Source organism: Penaeus japonicus, unplaced genomic scaffold, assembly GCF_977035675.1.
Source record: "Penaeus japonicus unplaced genomic scaffold, GWHDUDI00000001_assembly GWHDUDI00000010, whole genome shotgun sequence".
Taxonomy (NCBI): domain Eukaryota; kingdom Metazoa; phylum Arthropoda; class Malacostraca; order Decapoda; family Penaeidae; genus Penaeus; species Penaeus japonicus.
Window position 1 is genome coordinate 29400236 of NW_028234412.1, and position 19144 is coordinate 29419379.

General features: G+C 37.8%; 1 protein-coding gene across 1 annotated transcript in view; it reads left to right on the plus strand.

The window, feature by feature from the left end:
- The first annotated feature begins 613 nt into the window (after nucleotides 1-613).
- The window catches only part of LOC122260019 (microfibril-associated glycoprotein 4), a 27222-nt gene continuing 8691 nt past the window's right edge, over nucleotides 614-19144 (plus strand). Inside the window, exons 1-3 of the mRNA XM_043027108.2 lie at nucleotides 614-818; nucleotides 2394-2551; nucleotides 3459-3552. Coding sequence (XP_042883042.2) covers nucleotides 614-818; nucleotides 2394-2551; nucleotides 3459-3552 — 457 coding nt within the window. The remainder of the gene's footprint in view (nucleotides 819-2393; nucleotides 2552-3458; nucleotides 3553-19144) is intronic.

The window sequence follows — 19144 nt, forward strand, 5'->3', positions numbered from 1 at the left end:
TAATGAATAACAGGAACTCGACCATGCATTCGTTAAATATATTTCCGTGTTCCTTTTTGTAGCTACCGTCGCAGTCACTGTGTTCCAAGTGTTCTGATATATATATATATATATATATATATATATATATATATATATATATATATATATATATATATATATATATATATATATATATATATATATATATATAAAGAAAAAAATATCAGGAGACTAGATACTTCACGTCGACGTCAGTATAGGATGACTCATCGCCTTTAAGCTAGGGTGCCTTAAGAGTGAAAACAGAATGCAACATGATCTACGAATAAGACCAAGAATAATGAAACGTGTTATGAAGTGTAGGAATTGTATTTGAACAGGTCTCAGTCTAAACGTTAAATCTTATAACTACCAATAAATTGCGAGAAATCGTGCCAGTAGTGTATATGATCTCGCTCTGAATTTTATTAGTCGTACTTGAACTGTTTAACCTTTTCTGAATAAACTCATTTTCTAATTTCGGGGAAGGTATAATGAATCATGTATCTTTCTAATTACATCTACATACGTATGCGTATGTATGCCTGCATGTGTCTGTATCTGCACAAATAATTCCATTATATATATATATATGTTCTCCCCGGCTCAGGGCGCGGCGGCGACCTCCAGCGGCACGGGCGACCACCAGGCAAGCGGCGGCGAGGCGGTGGGCGCCCTGGACCCGGCGGGCTTCTCGCAGCTGCGCCGGGCGGTCCGCCAGATCGTGTCCGAGCAGTCGCAGGTCAAGCCGGCCAACTCCTCGGGGACACGGACGCGCGAGGTCTTTGATTTTACAAGTGAGGGACTTATTTTCTTATTTTTTTTTCAAATTAATTTTGATGTTCGTTTTGCTTTTGTTTGGTTTACCTTTTAAGCTGAACTTAAGATCCATTATTTGACTTTTCTAAGCTTTTATTCTTGTTTCATTCTTTGCCTTTTTGTTTGATTTGCCTTAGTGGTATTGGAATATGATTTTAGTTAAGGGTAAATTGACATATTTTTTTTTTCTTTTCTTGTTAGTCCTTAAGCCATTTACGCCTGCCCCTCTACCCCCTTTCCTTTCCTTTCATTCCGCATTACAAGATAAACAAATGCCGAAAGGCAGTGCGATTCATCACAAAAACATTTCCCAACATCTTCCGCGAAGTTCCTGGGATTAAAAAAAAAAATGGAATGCATTTCCTAAGCGACATTAACACTCATTTCCTTCAGATTAAATTTCCGTTAAACGACTCATCATCATTAATCGATGCCGCGATGGCGTTGCGTCAGGTGAGGCGATAACAGCCGAGGCGAGTGATTAAGCGAACGGCGTGGCGTGTCCCGCTACGCCCCTGCCGCCGCTGGTCGCGCCGAGGCAGCTGGCGTGGCGGGGCCGATGGTGCTGGACTCACTTGCGGGTGGATGGGAGGGTGGGGACATGGGCACTCGCACTCACGCACGCACACACACACAAAAAAAAAGAAAAAAAATACATATATATTCATATTTATACACAACACACATATGTGCACACACACACACACACACACACATACACACACACACACACACACACACACACACACACACACACATATATATAAATATATACATATATATACACACATGCTGAATATACCTAATGTATACCAGTAGGTCTTCCGTTTACCAAGCAGAGGTCGAGCGTTCGCGTCCCCGAGCTGGTTAACGGTTGTGCTCGGAGGCGCATCCGATTGGACAGGTCCCGCAAGGGCAGGGCCGTAGCCATGAACAGGAGAGTCCTTCAGCGTAAAAAGAGATCACAGTTCGCAGAAACGCACATACGTACATACACAACACACACTCACACACAGACAGATACACACATTTACTTTACTTTACAGAAGAAATAAAAACTTTCATTCTTTATCTAGTAACAGTAACATATCAATATTATCTACATTTTTAGTAACTGTGTAGGTTTCTCGCTTATCTACAAACTTTTCTATAATATCTGGTCTTTTTCTATATGTCAGTGACGAATATTCATATGACTATTGGGTTTTGCATTATGTAGTGGCTTCGGTTTTTTTTATTGCATTTACTACTAATTAACTAGTTCACCTTTTTGCTTTTGATGAAAAGGTGTGTTTTGTGTTATCCTCTTATCAGTCTATCATCGTAAAATCTTTTAAGTGCATTTACTGACATTGGCTATTCCCTGTATATCAGTGGTTTAATTCCTTCCGCTTCCGATATACAATATTTCGCTACGAAAGTGAATAGTGTATTTTTTATTAATACTATTTGGATTAACACAGCGTGACTAAGACTACTAAAATAATAAACACGAGCTCCTATTTCAAAACACCATACCTACTAACAGGTCATGTTATCCCCTTTACTTGAAGGATCTTTTCACGTGGGAACTAGCTGCCACGACATCCAGTCCACGCAAGGAGCCACAAGGTCGGGGATCTACCTCATCCACCCACCTAACCTGGTTCAAGGCCCTTGGAAAGTCTACTGTGACCTGGAGAGCGAGGGAGGAGGCTGGACTGTCTTTCAGGTCAGTTTGTTTATTCATGAGATTAGTTTATTATTACTATTATCCACTTCTTGCTGTGCCTCGGTATGATTTAATGTGGATGTTTTGTGGATAGTGGAGACTGAACTGAATTATGGGATTGCATCTGTTATCATTCCTCCTGCAAGTAGTAGGCTACCATTCTCATCATGACCCTAGTAGAATGTATAGTATTCATGAACCTTCACCTATTGAGGAGAAAATAAACGTGAGAGAATGCAAAGAAAAAAGTAGATCGAGGCTGAAGCTCGCGTGGGTGTGTGTCATTTCGATTGTTAGGCAAAAAGTTTCGACGCCCTTTAAGTTTCGAATGCAGGGAATTTACTTCTTATACTTCTCATGTATCGTATGTTTTATGCTACATGCAATCACCAGGAACACCAATCTTGCTCAAATCAACTTAAGAGGAGTGAAAAGCGATAATTTTGCTTCTTATGTAAGATAAAGTAGCATTCCTACACTAGTTTACGCCGATAAAAATACCTTGTCCTTTCGTCTCTCTTACAATCTAAAGGTAGATAATTCCGTAAGTGCTTCAAAGGTGCTTCCATGTAAACATTGGAAAGGTTCATCAGCTGTAAAATTGTCTAATGCAGTTCAGGATCAACACATCACTGATATTCAGCCTCTTCTCCCGACATCTTTCTTTCCTGAAACGTACTATCCTTAGCTGATGTGCATCTTTGCAAGTCTGGATCTCAAAAGCGTATGTAACCTTTCCCAAACATCAGTACTCACATATTTTCTTCGGCGGATATTTCTTGCCGTACAATCACAATGACCACGATTCCCCATTCATGGCTTCACGTGTTTATTAGCGAACCACTGCGAGTAGACCTACAAGTGTTTGTTTTTACTTCATTTTCTTTAACTCCCAATCACACTGAAGGTTCGTGATGATGTTGAACCTCACGAAAACTTCATGCGAGGCTGGGAGGACTACAAGGTCGGCTTCGGAGACTTCGACAGGGAGTTTTGGCTGGGTAAGTTCCCTTTCTCGCTCTCTCGGTTTCTCCGTCTCGCTACCCTCTCTTCCCTTCGTGTGCTTGTCTGTCTGACTCTCTCTTTTTTCTTTCCCTTTAATCATCCCTTCTTCCCTCATTCCATCTCTCTTTCTGTCTATCTATCTGTCAGGCTATCTCTATCTCTATTTCACGTTACACTGTTTGTACTTTCACCGGTATTCTTTTTATACTGCTTCATGATACGAATTGATATTGACATTGCTAAAGACCATGATCTACCATGAATATTTTTTAGTATTTTCCTTCTCTTGGTGACTGGAGTCCGGGTGTAACGGTGCTGGCGGCTGGCACTCGCAATGACCGCGGAAGAAGCCGTTCGAAGTTACGGTGATTTACCGATTTATGATGTTGGAGATGACGGCGTTACTGCTAAGCTGTTCAAGCTACTTTCTCGACCAGTGACAGAGGGACAGAGGACCGTAACTGCATGACTCGCCATGACTTAAACCACTGAGCATGTTGCCTCAGGGAGACTTTCCCTACTGTGTACCCTCCCTTCTTCACTACCCCCCCCCCCTCCATCTCCCTTTCATTTTCACTTTCCTACATCTCTCCCGATGTGTATCCTCTATTCTTCACCTTCTCCTTTTCCTTTTCCTTTTCCTTTGCCTAATATTCCTCCACCTGATTAAACTAACCTCTTTTATCCACACTCGATCCTCTCGTCAAACAAAATGCAGGAGGAACTTCAGCCTCACTATAAGGGCTAAGAATACTCTGGAGAAAAATATAAAGTGAAGATTCGAAGAATTTGTTAGCATTTTTTTGCCGTCTTAATAGCGGTGAACGTTCTTGGTGTTCTCCCAGTTAGACAGGTTGATTACTTGTGGTCATAAAGAACTGAAGTGGTTTCGCCGTTGTTAGGGTGTAGTGTGGATATGTACAATTGTACACGCGACGGTTGGTGTAATTGTGCGCACTTTTCTATGTTTGTTGGCTTGTTTGTGCTTGTGTGTATGCGTGCTTTTGTGTGTGTGTGTGTGTGTGTGTGTGTGTGTGTGTGTGTGTATGTGTGTTTTTGTGTGTGTGGGCGTACTCATGTGTATGTATATGTATTTACATGTGTGCGTATGTGATGCAAGACCGGAAGATGGGAAGTGGGAAGCCCACATGTCTCATTTTCTTCGCTCACTCCATACTATTTTCTTATTCCTGCGCGTATTCCCTCTTACTTTCACCTATGTTCTCATTCACAGTCGCTCACAAATCGCTGACTCAACCTTATGTTTCTCTTCTTGGTTGCCGATACACAACCGCACAGAAATGTAAACAAACGCAGCACACTCATGGGCCTGTAAATATTGAACAAATCAAACAGATTAGCATCATTTTTTTTTTTTTTTTTTTTTTTTTTTTTGCTTCCCTTGGCCCCCTCTCCAAAATAGAAGTCATGATGATGAGGAGTTAATGTATGCAAAGGGATGTGCTAAGTCACGCAAACGGTGCTAGACGTTAGAAAGTCTCCATCTGGCTGTGCTTTGAGGAGTGGAAGGGAGATGAGGTAGAGATAGATTTATAGAGAGAGAGGATGACGAAGTGAAAGAGCTATGAGCCTGCTAAAAATTTCTATACCGTGCCTCAAAAATGGATACTGAATGTCACAAAGTTTAGTTAAATGTGAACGAAACTGAAGGCTATCTCTTTAAAACTACGTATCTTTTGTTTTTTTGGTAATATTAAAGGTTTAAGGAGCGACTTACATGTAATGATAAACAACTAAAACCCATAGGCAAGATGTAAAGTGGCTGTAGAAAGGGTCTCACCACAGAAAGTGACCAACGAGGGAAAATGATGGACAAGGGAAAACAAAACAGCTAGGGGGATATAACCGCCAAGAGAAAGTGGTTTGCAAGGAAAACTAGCCACCTGTAAAGAAGACGAAGACATAAAAAATGGATATACATAAGACACGACAAACACTAAGCAATAAATGAAGAAAGACTTGAGCGCAGGGTGACAGCTAGGACAAAGCTACTGACTGAGCTATAATGAAGAGATACTGTATTTGTTGACTAACATAAAACAAACATAGGTTTCACGGAAGTAATTGTTACCGCTGAGCATATGATTAGATCAAAGTAGAGTAATAAAATAGCAAGTGAAAGAAAGTAGACAAAGCTACTATGGAGAAGTATTCAACTGACAGCACATCTGACAGATCGGAGAAAGTGTCGAGTCTTCCTTGGGTGAACAGAAGTAACTACCGCAGTGGGAAATTTATGGCAAAGTGAAAGCTAAACGAGGGTAAAGTATTTTACAAAATCTGATGGCAATTGACGAAGGGAAAATGATTGAAGAAAGTGGTGAAAAAATAGAAAATATGAAGACATGATGACAGAGGGAGAAAATATGTTACGGAAAAACGAAAACGGTAGAGAGTGATAATAACTGTCAGAGGAAAGCTAAGTGACCAAGCATATCATCGTAGATTCACAAGGAAGGGGTGAATGAACGGGAATTAGATAGTAGAGAAAGTTGACTAAGAGGAGGAGGAAGGAAGGGGCCGTTGACACAAAAGGAAGACAGCTGCTGGAGGGAATGAGATTGGCAATTGCTCAGGGTAGGCACCTGGAAGATGATAGAGGCAATAAATATAAATAAACATGAATGTACCGACTTTGATAAAAAAAAACATACTCAGAAAATATATAACACAAGACGATTATGTGTATAAGATGTGTGTACAAGAAAAGAAAGATTTGCTGAATTAACCATTGTGTTAATTGGTGAAGAACAGCGAGAAAGTGACATTACAGTTAGTAGTGAGATGACTGAAAACTAGTAGATTCAAGAACAGCTGACCAAATGGGAGGATAGAAATAACGAATGTATGACTTACTGAGTAGCTAACACATTGTCGAAGGAAAATTGCGGCGATAAAAGGGTAATGGAATCACAAGACACGTGTATAAGATATCCAGCTGCGTTAATGACCAGAGAAATCAACAAAGCATTGAATAATTTATGGCACGCTGGTGACTGTGCAAGCTCGACAAGTAGGTGGACTACCAAGGACATGATTCCTGATAGATGGTGGTCTGACGAGTTAGTTAAAAACTAGGTGGTTGAAGAAATATATCATGGACTAACATGTAAATGACAAACAAAAAAAGTGGAGTAAAGGGTAGATTGTTGACTGAAAAGTAGATAATCAACCGAGTAGATCACTGATTGACAAGTAGATTAAACTTAGTTGAGGTACTAAAGAGTAGATATAGAGAATCACGATAGAATGATAGCATGATAGACTGAAACGTAGATGACTGGCAGATGCCACACTGGATGACTAGCAGATAAGCTAAAATATAAGGGATTGACTAAGAGATACTAGACTAATAAGTAGATAACTGACAAATGATGGACTGACAAGTAGATAAGAAGCAGATGATTGGTTAGAAGATGGTTGAATGAAGAGTAGATGATCGACTAAAAGATAGTTTAATAGACTGAAAAGTAGATGACTGATAAATGGATTGTGGACAGGCAAGTTGATGTGAAACTGAAAAGCAGATGCAGGTGATTGACCAATAGATGATGAAAACATACCTGAAATCAGACTAGTAGATGACTGAAGATTAAAGTACACTCTGGTAAATGATAGAGAGATAAGAAAAAAAAAAATAGCATAACCATTATGGAGAGACTGAAAAGTAAATGACTAAATAAGGTCTCATAGACTAGATAATAGACTGGAATGCAGATGGCTGACCAGTAGATGGTAGACTGGAGACTGACAACTGACTGATAGGTGATGGACTAGCAAGTAGATAATAGAATAACGTGACAGACTGAAGAGTAAATGAGTGTTAAATACATCAAGTAGATGATAGAATGAAATGGAAAGATTCCGAGAAATAGATGACTCATGAGTGACCAAATGCGTTGTCACACTAGCACTTTTCCGACAATTTTCTGAAAATTGGTCAATTTTTGAGCGAATTGTCGTTTCTCTAGTCGGCCGATAATTCCGAGTTTCCGCGTGAAAACATTTCCGTCGTCTTTTTTAGTCAAGCGGACTCAAATCATATTTAAAACGTTTTTATTGGTTTAGAATCATTAATTATAAGCAAATTTAATGGAATTTATTTTTGTTATATATATTATAAAATTACCAAATAGAAATATGCAGATTTAAAATTTATATCCATAAGTAAAATTTGTTTTAAGTGCACGTTTTGATTGTTTACATCCGTCAGCCGCAGAGCGTGCTATTTCTCCTCAAGTTTTGAAACACCATGGACTGTTCAATTAAAACCATTTTCATGCATTTTCTTGTCACGCGCATCATCTGCTAAAACAAAACACTCGCTTGCTCGGCGGCTTTGTTTACAATTGTATGGCAAGTATCGCGTGACTGAGCCGATGGCTCCTACATGGCTCCTGGCGGTATAGCGCAGAGATGCCTCCAAAAATTGATTTTTTTTTTTCGAAAAAAATAACGGGAAAGTGCTAGTGTGACGGCGCCTATAGTGGGCACGGAAACAGATGACTGGTAGGTAGACTAGGAAGTAAATTGACGGATATATTGGGCAGCAGATGACTAGGAAGTCTACACGACTGTTAATCTGATTACTAACAAGTAGACTGAAGTAAATAAGTAAGGAGTAAAGTGATGAGTAGACTGAAAAGTAGACTGGGAAGTTGATAAGTGAAGTAAATTGACGAGCAGACTATAGAAAGAGACTGATCATTAGACTGGGAAGAATGTGACAAGCAATATGACAAGTAGACTGCGCAAGTTCGAGAAGTAGATGAACTACCAAGCACATGATTGTCTGATAGATGGTGTACTGACGAGTACGTGAGGTTGAAGACCAGATGGTTGATAAATACTTCATAGACTGACAAGTGGACGCTAGAAGAAAATAATGTGAACCCTCTGGTGGACTAAAGGGTACATGATTGACAAGTAGATAAAACTTAATAGAGGTACTAAAGAGTAGATATTGAGAATCACGTGTATTATAGATTAAAAAGTAGATGACTAACATATACCATATTTGGTGGTAAACTAAAAAGTATGTGACTGACAAATAAATAATTGACTGACAAGTAGATACTTTACTAAAAAAGCAGAAGATTGGTCAAAAGATAAATGACTCAACGGTAGATGATTGAGTAATAAGTAGATGATGTGCTGACGAATAGATGACTGGCAAGTAAATGATAAACATAATAATAGATGACTGACAAATGCATTATGGACGGCCAGATAGATAAGTAGATAGACTGACAAGGGACATTTAGAAGATTGGCCAGTATTTGGTGGACTGAAAATTGAATGACAAAGTAGATAAAATAGACCAATAGATGACTGACTGAAAAGCAGAACTTCCGAGTAGATAATTAACATAGACCCCATAGACTGACATTAGATAGACTGACATGTAGATGGCTGACCAATATATAGTAAACTGGAGATAATCATTCGACTAGTTGGTGACGGACCAGCAAATATATATTAAAATAACATGGTAGACTGGAGAGAGGAAATGACTGATGATAGATGGTGAAATGATGAATAGATGAGTGACTGGAAAGTAGATGACGGATGGGTTGCCTAAGTAGACTGTTAAATAGATGACTGACAAATAGACCGGAAACTAGATGACTGACAAGTAAACTGTCAAATAGATGACTGACAAATAGATTGGAAGCTAGATGACTGACAAATAGACTGGAAAGTAGACGACTGATCAGTAGACTGTTAAATAGATGACTGACAAATAGACCGGAAACTAGATGACTGATCAGTAGACTGTTAAATAGATGACTGACAAATAGACTGGAAGCTAGATGACTGACAAATAGACTGGAAGCTAATGGACTGACAAGTAAACTGTCAAATAGATGACTGACAAGTAGACTGGGAAGTAGATAACTGACAAGTAGACTGATAAATAGATAGATGACTGACAAGTTGACTGACTAAAGTAGCTGACTGACAAGTTGACTGACTAAAGTAGCTGACTGACAAGTTGACTGACTAAAGTAGCTGACTGACAAGTTGACTGACTAAAGTAGCTGACTGACAAGTTGACTGACTAAAGTAGCTGACTGACAAGTTGACTGACTAAAGTAGCTGACTGACTAAAGTAGCTGACTGACAAGTTGACTGACTAAAGTAGCTGACTGACAAGTTGACTGACTAAAGTAGCTGACTGACAAGTTGACTGACTAAAGTAGCTGACTGACTAAAGTAGCTGACTGACAAGTTGACTGACTAAAGTAGCTGACTGACAAGTTGACTGACTAAAGTAGCTGACTGACAAGTTGACTGACTAAAGTAGCTGACTGACTAAAGTAGCTGACTGACAAGTTGACTGACTAAAGTAGCTGACTGACAAGTTGACTGGGAATCAGATAAATGACAAGTAGATGGGAAGTAGATAACTCACAATGAGTAGTAAATCTACGGGACTGACAAGTAGACTGAAAAGTGGATGATTGACAAGTAGACTGGGAATCAGATGACAGGTAAGTAGATTGATTTAAGTAGATGACTGGCAAGTAGACAGAAATAAAAAAAAATGCTTGAAAACAGACAAAAGTAGACTTTGAATCCGGTGACTGAAGAGTTGACCGAAAGCAGATGGCTGACAAGTAGATTGAAAGTTTAAGACAAACAGATTGGAATGTAGATGACAAATAGCCTGTTAAGTAGACTGAGTGAACAAAAATTGTGGACAAAGAAGTATGATTGAGATTGAAAAAACTTCCAAGGACAAAAGATAGCCTGACTTGCAATTAGATTGGAAAATATTGGACGTTGCTGCCAAATAGACTGTTAAGTAGATGACTGATAAATAGACTGGAAAGATGACTGGGTAGTAGATGGCGAAGGAGTTGACTGAAGAATAGTGTCAAGATGACTGACAAGTAGATTATTAAGTAGATAACTGACGTAGGTTTTTGAGTAGATTACTGACAGGCAAACTTTTAAGTAGATGACTGACAAGTAGACTGTTAAGTAAATGACTGACAAGTAGACTGGAAAGTAGAGGACTAACAAATAAACTGTTAATTAGATGACTGACAAATAAGAAGGAAAGATGACTGACAAGTAGACTGTTAAATAGATGACTGACAAGCAGACTGTTAAGTAGATGACTGATAAGTAGACTGTTAAGTAGATGACTGACAAGTAGACTGGAAACTAGATGACTGACAAGTAGACTGTTAAGTAGATGACTGACAAGTAGACTGTTAAGTAGATGACTGACAAGTAGACTGTTAAGTAGATAACTGACAAGTAGACTGTTAAGTAGATGACTGACAAATAGACTGGAAAGTAGATGACTGACAAATAAACTGGAAAGTAGATGACTGACAAATAGACTGGAAAGTAGATGACTGACAAGTAGACTGTTAAGTAGATGACTGACAAGTAGTCTGATAAATAGATGACTGTCAAGTAGAATGGAAAGTAGATGACTGACAAGCAGACTGGAGAGTAGATGACTAATAAGAAGACGGGGAAGTAAATGACTGGACTGGAATTAGATTGAGAGTTCATTGTAATAATGTGGAAAAATGTATGACTGAGACTTGAACAAATAGTCTGGGGAATAAATGCCAAGTTGACTGGGAAGTACATGACCGACAAGTAGTCTAAGAGTATATGACTGACAAGAAAGCTGAAAATAGATAACTCAGCAAATAGGCCCAAAAGTAAATGTCTGAAGAGTAGACGGAATGACTTGTGTTTCAAATTATATTTTCATCAACCACATATCTTGAACTTGTACATTTTCATCCATGCCTTTTTTACTAGACTGAGAAAATATGACTGGCAGTTAGATTGGAGGTTACTATAGATTACTGACAAGTAGACTGGAAAGCAGATGGCCGACGAGTATACAAAGTAACAAATGATTGACAATTAGATTAGGAAGTTGATGACTGACAAGTAGACCAAGAAGTTGATGACTGACAAGTAGACTAAGAAGTTGACAACTAACAAGTAGACTAAGAAGTTGATGACTAACAAGTAGACTAAGAAATTGATGACTAACAAGTAGACTAAGAAGTTGATGACTGACAAGTAGACTAAGAAATTGATGACTGACAAGTTGTAACCTGGTGAGAAAAGACATCAGTTGTAAGCCGGTGAAGAAAGGCAGATGTTCTTTATTGGTGGCCCGATAAATACACTTCCCTCCAGCCAAAGCTAAATGATGGAGGTCAGAGCTGTGAGCTCTGCTATTCTGTTCCGTTCACCTAGTCTCTGTCAGTGATCCTTCTGATGGTGTGCCTCTGTCTTTCCTTACTTATGTCCTTGATTTGATTACACTTTCTCTGCCTCAGGGCTTCCGGCTAGCAGCTGTAGCCAGGAGCCAGGTGCAGGAAAAATAAAGTCATAACTGAATGCTAGCATTATAACATTATTATAGCAAAGAATAATCAATGCCTTGGGTCACATAAAATGCAATAGCAGTGCCCTACACGAGTATACTATTTAGTGAATGACTAAATAAGTTGAGTAGAATAAGTTGATAACTAACAATAAGACTAAGAAGTTGATGACTGGCAAGTAGACTAGGAAGTTGATGGTTGACAAGTAGACTAAGAAGTTGATGGCTGACAAGTAGACTAAGAAGTTGATGGCTGACAAGTAGAATAAGAAGTTGATGGCTGACAAGTAGACTAAGAAGTTGATGGCTGACAAGTAGACTAAGAAGTTGATGGCTGACAAGTAGACTAAGAAGTTGATGGCTGACAAGTAGACTAAGAAGTTGATGGCTGACAAGTAGACTAAGATGTTGATGACTGACAAGTGGACTATGAAGTTGATGACTTGCAAGTAAACTAAGTTGATGACTGACAACTAGACTAAGAAATTGACTGACAAGTAGACTAAGAAGTTGATGGCTGACAAGTAGACTAAGAAGTTGATGGCTGACAAGTAGACTAAGAAGTTGATGGCTGACAAGTAGACTAAGATGTTGATGACTGACAAGTGGACTATGAAGTTGATGACTTGCAAGTAAACTAAGTTGATGACTGACAACTAGACTAAGAACTTGACTGACAAGTAGACTAAGAAGTTGATGGCTGACAAGTAGACTAAGAAGTTGATGGCTGACAAGTAGACTAAGAAGTTGATGGCTGACAAGTAGACTAAGAAGTTGATGGCTGACAAGTAGACTAAGAAGTTGATGACTGACAAGTAGACTAAGATGTTGATGACTGCCAAGTGGACTATGAAGTTGATGACTTGCAAGTAAACTAAGTTGATGACTGACAACTAGACTAAGAAATTGACTGCAAGTAGACTAAGAAGTTGATGACTTACAATTAGAATAAGAAATTGGTGACTGACAAATAACTAATGGGTTGATGAGTGACAAGTAGACTAAGCAGTTGATGACTGACAAGTAGACTAAGAAGTTGACTGACAAGTAGAATAAGAAATTGATGACAGATAAGTAGACTAAGAAGTTGATGGCTGACAAGTAGACTAAGAAGTTGATGGCTGACAAGTAGACTAAGAAGTTGATGGCTGACAAGTAGACTAAGATGTTGATGACTGACAAGTGGACTATGAAGTTGATGACTTGCAAGTAAACTAAGTTGATGACTGACAACTAGACTAAGAAATTGACTGACAAGTAGACTAAGAAGTTGATGGCTGACAAGTAGACTAAGAAGTTGATGGCTGACAAGTAGACTAAGAAGTTGATGGCTGACAAGTAGACTAAGATGTTGATGACTGACAAGTGGACTATGAAGTTGATGACTTGCAAGTAAACTAAGTTGATGACTGACAACTAGACTAAGAAGTTGATGACTGACAAGTAGACTAAGAAGTTGATGGCTGACAAGTAGACTAAGAAGTTGGTGGCTGACAAGTAGACTAGGAAGTTGATGGCTGACAAGTAGACTAAGAAGTTGATGGCTGACAAGTAGACTAAGTTGATGGTTGACAAGTAGACTAAGAAGTTGATGACTGACAAGTGGACTATGAAGTTGATGACTTGCAAGTAGACTAAGTTGATGACTGACAACTAGACTAAGAAATTGACTGCAAGTAGACTAAGAAGTTGATGACTTACAATTAGAATAAGAAATTGGTGACTGACAAATAACTAATGGGTTGATGAGTGACAAGTAGACTAAGCAGTTGATGACTGACAAGTAGACTAAGAAGTTGACTGACAAGTAGAATAAGAAATTGATGACAGATAAGTAGACTAAGAAGTTGATGACTGACAAGTAGACTAAAATGTTGATAACTGACAAGACAAAAGTTGACTGATAAATTGACTAGGAACCTGATGACTGACAAATAAACTAGGAAGCTGATGACTGATAAATTGACTAAGAAGTTGATGACTGACAAGTACGCAGATGTTGACTGACAAATTGACTGGGAAGGTGATGACTGACAAATTGACTAGGAAGTTGATGACTGATAAATAGACTAAGAAGTTGAAGGATGACAAGTAGATTAAGAAGTTGATGACTGACAAGTAGACTAAGATAATGATAACTGACAAGTAGATTAATAAGTTGATAACTGATATATAGACATTTAGACAAAGATGGTGACTGACAAGTAGAATAAGAAATTGATGATTGATAATTAGACTAAGGAGTTGATGATTGACAAACAGACTAAGATGTTTATGACTGACAAGACAAAAGTTGACTGACAAATTGACTAGGAAGTTGATGACTGACAAATAAACTAGGAAGCTGATGACTAACAAGTTGAATATGAAGTTGATGACTGATGAAGAGACTAAGATGTTGATGACTGACAAGTAGACTAAAATGTTGATAACTGACAAGACAAAAGTTGACTGACAAATTGACTAGGAAGTTGATGACTGATAGATTGACTAGGAAATTGATGAGTGACAAGTATAACTAAAATGTTTATGACTGACATGTAGACTAAGAAGTTGATGACTGACAATTAGACTAAGAAGTTGATAACATACATAGACATTTAGACAAAGATGGTAACTGTCAAGTAGAATAAGAAATTGATGACTGATAATTAGACTGAGGAGTTGATGACTGACAGACTAAGATGTTTATGACTAACAAGACAAAAGTTGACTGACAAATTGACTAGGAAGTTGATGACTGACAAATAAACTAGGGAACTGATAACTAACAAATTGAATAGGAAGTTGATGACTGATGAGTAGACTAAGATGATGACTGACAAGTAGACTAAGATGCTGATGACTGACAAACTGACTAGGAAGTTGAGGACTGACAAATTGACTAGGAAGTTGAGGACTGACAAGTAGACTAAGATGTTTATGACTGACAAGTAGACTAAGAAGTTGATGGCTGACAAGTAGACAAAGATGTTTATGACTGACAAGTAGACTAAGAAGTTAATGGCTGACAAGTAGACAAAGATGTTTATGACTGACAAGTAGACTAAGAAGTTTATGACTGACAAGTAGACTAAGGAGCTGATGACTGATAAATAGACTAAGAAGTTGGTGACTGACAAATTAAGCAGATGACCGACAAGTAGTTAATGACTGTCAATTAGATTAGCAAGTTGATGACTAACGAGTAGACTAAGAAGTTGATGACTAACAAGTAGAAAAAGAGGTTGATGACTAACAAGTAGAAAAAGAGGTTGATGACTAACAAGTAGAAAAAGAGGTTGATGACTAACAAGTAGACTAAGAAGTTGAAAACTAACAACTAGACTAAGAAGTTGATGACTGACAAGTAGGCTAAGAAGTTAATAGATAAGTAGCCTAAGATGTTGATAAATGACAAGTAGACTAAGCTGATTGCTGACAAATTGACTAAGAAGTTGATGCCTGACAAATAGACTAGGAAGTTAATGACTGATTAGTAGACTAAGATGTTGATGGATGACAAGCAGACTAAGTTGATGGCTGACAAATAGAATAAGAAGTTGACTGACAAATTTACTAGGAAGTTGATGATTGACAAGAAGACTAACAAGTTGATGACTGACAAGTAAACTAAGATATTGATGACTGATAAGTATACTAAGATGTTGATATCTGACAAGTAGATTAAGATATTGATGACTGATAATTATACTAAGATGTAAATGACTGACAAATAGACTAAGAGGTTGGTGACTGACAAATTGACTAGGAAACTGATGACTGAAAAGTAGGCTAAAAAGTTTATGACTGACAAGTGCATTAAGACGTTGATGACTGAAAAATAGACTAAGAAGTTGATAGCTGACAAATATACTAAGAAGTTGATGACTGACAAATTGACTAGGAAGTTGACTGACAAATAGACTAGGAAGTTGATGACTGACGAGTAAACTAAGTATCAAGTGACTGAGAAGTCAACAAAATGACATTGTACTTGAGGTGTGACAGAATTTATGTAAGACATTAATTAGACAAGTTTGGTGACTGGATAATGAACTAACTGGTAAACATCTTGGATGACAAAGAACAGATTCATGGGAAAATACTGACGTAAAGAGTTCATAAGACTGGTTGGACGTTGACCAAATGAGTTACAGATAGTAGATGGCAAATTAATGAATAGACGATCTACTAAGGATTGAACAACAGATTGACAATGATGTCTTAAGCGATGACTTGATATTTGACACAATTTTAAGTCATCAGGTAAGTTATTTACCGGATGAGTAATGCTCACTTGATAAGCAGAGAAGAAACTACCTCCTACTGAGCAGAAATGAATGACCAAATAATCTGATAATAAAACTGTGGATTAGACTGATGGCGAGAAAATAGGCTGACCAGTTGTAGTCGGCAACAAACTAAGAAACTGACTGGTAGATATGGTAAGAAACTGACTGGTAGATATGGCAGCATTGCTATATGGTAGATCGACAGGTAGACTATTCACTGATAAGTATATAATGAAGGCCGTGTGAATATACCTCTGACGTGTTTAACCGAGGCAAGACACAGGACGTCTAACAAAAGTCTGATGAACAGGTGAGACTCAGTGTCAGGGCGACTGACAGAAATCCGAAGAAAAGGCGATACGAAGGACGGTTGACGAAAGTCTGACGAATGGGCGAGGCTCAAGGTGGCTGACGAGTGTCATTATTTACTACAAAAGCCTGACGAGGAGGTAAGACACAGGATGACTTACAAAAATCTGATTAATACATAATCAGTTGGATTCGGGTCGACCGACGAATTTATACATTGTTTGGCTGACACTTAATAAACGATAATTAATGAATAACAGACTGACTTATACATAATAGACTGAAGAAAAGATAGAACAGTTATTATTAGATAAAAAAAAAATAGACTTACGGGAAACAAAGAGGTAGTGGATTGACGGGTTAATCAATTATGGACTGACAAAATGATAGAAAAAATAACCCAGTGTAACAGACTGACGAAGGAGAGACAAGAGTTGCAAGTTATATTGATAAATATAATTCACAGTGAAAAAGCAACTGACTAACAACGGAAATATATTTTACTGACGAAAGCAAAACAGACTGACACCGTGACTATATCTGACTAGTGACAAACTGATAACATAACAGACACAACGTAAATATATCTGACTAATGACAAACTGATAACATAACAGACACAACGTAAATATATCTGACTTGATGACTAGAACATAACAGACTGACGAGGGTAATATATTTAATTGATTTTAGGGGAAAGGAACATAAACTGAACAACTAGTAAAGGGAGGAAAGTATAAGAGACTGATTACAAAGGGAAGAGAACATAGCAGTATAATATCATATCTTACTGATGAAGTGACGAGGACGTGACTGATGATAGACTGACGCAGAAAATATCCTTAGCTGATATGCTGACGCGGAAAATATTCTTAACTGACGATAGACTGACGAGGAAAGTTTCTTAGCTGATAATAGACTGACGCGGAAAATATTCTTAATTGACGATAGACTGACGAGGAAAGTTTCTTAGCTGATAATAGACTGACGCGGAAAATTTTCTTAACTGACGATAGACTGACGAGGAAAGTTTCTTAGCTGATAATAGACTGACGCGGAAAATTTTCTTAGCTGATAATAGACTGACGCGGAAAATTTTCTTAACTGACGATAGACTGACGAGGAAAGTTTCTTAGCTGATAATAGACTGACGCGGAAAATTTTCTTAACTGACGATAGACTGACGAGGAAAGTTTCTTAGCTGATAATAGACTGACGCGGAAAATTTTCTTAGCTGATAATAGACTGACGCGGAAAATTTTCTTAGCTGATAATAGACTGACGCGGAAAATATTCTTAACTGACGATAGACTGACGAGGAAAGTTTCTTAGCTGACGATAGACTGACGAGGAAAATATCCTTAACTGACGATAGACTGACGAGGAAAATATCCTTAACTGAAGGTGGACTGACGAGAAAAATATATTTAATAGTGAAAGTATATATAACTGATGACATATAAACTAGATCATAAAAGACTGACAAGGAAAATACATTTGACTGATGGTAGGGGGAGGAAAATAGAATAGCCTTAAAATATATTGAACTAACGGTAGAGGAAGGAAAGTATAACAGACTGGTTGTGGAAGGAAGGGAATATAACAGACTAGCAATGAAACTATATCTAAATGACGAGGAAAATATATTTAATTGATTATAGACTGACTAGGAAAATATCCATAACTAGGGATAGACTGACGAGGAAAATATATTTAACTAATGATAGACTGACGAGGAATATATCTGAAACTGACGATAGATTTGACGAGGAAAATATTTTGAACTGAAGATAGGTTGACGAGGAAAAAAATATTCAACTGATATTTTTGACTGGTGATAGACTGACGAGGAAAATTATTCAACTGATGATAACCTGACGAGGAAAATGTCTTTAACTGACGAGGAAAATTATTCAACTGGTGATAGACTAACGTGGACAATATGTTTAATTGAGTCATGACTGACAAGGAAATATATTTAACTGAGGACAGACTTGAGTGGAAAATACATTGAAGTCATGAAAGACTGACAAAAAAAATATATTCAACTGACGATAGACTGACGTGGAAAATATATTCAATTGATGATTGACTAACGAGAAAAAAACATTTAACTGATGATTGCTTGACGAGAGCATATCAGACTGACGAGGAAAATGCATTTAACTGATGACAGTGGGAGATAACATGACACAATGACGAAGAATATATATATATATATATATATATATATATATATATATATATATATATATATATATATATATATATATATATATATAACTGACGGGAACATCACAGTCACTCAAGACCAAAACTGATTCAACTAATGACGAGTATTTCACATCGATAAGGTCAAGTTGCCTTTGGTTGACTATAAAAAGGGGGCGGGGCGAATCCATAATAAACAACACTAATAGGCTTCGATTCCCTTAACGCAATGCCAAGTGACTAATGACAGGCTGATATCAGACTAATGGGTAGCCTGCGTAGACTAATGAGCAGATGCTGGTGTTGCGATCAGTAATTAAACGTACGAATAGACATTGGATTAAAAAGTAGACCATGGACTAAGGAGCATTGAAGACGTTTTTGGAACTACTTGAAAGAAAA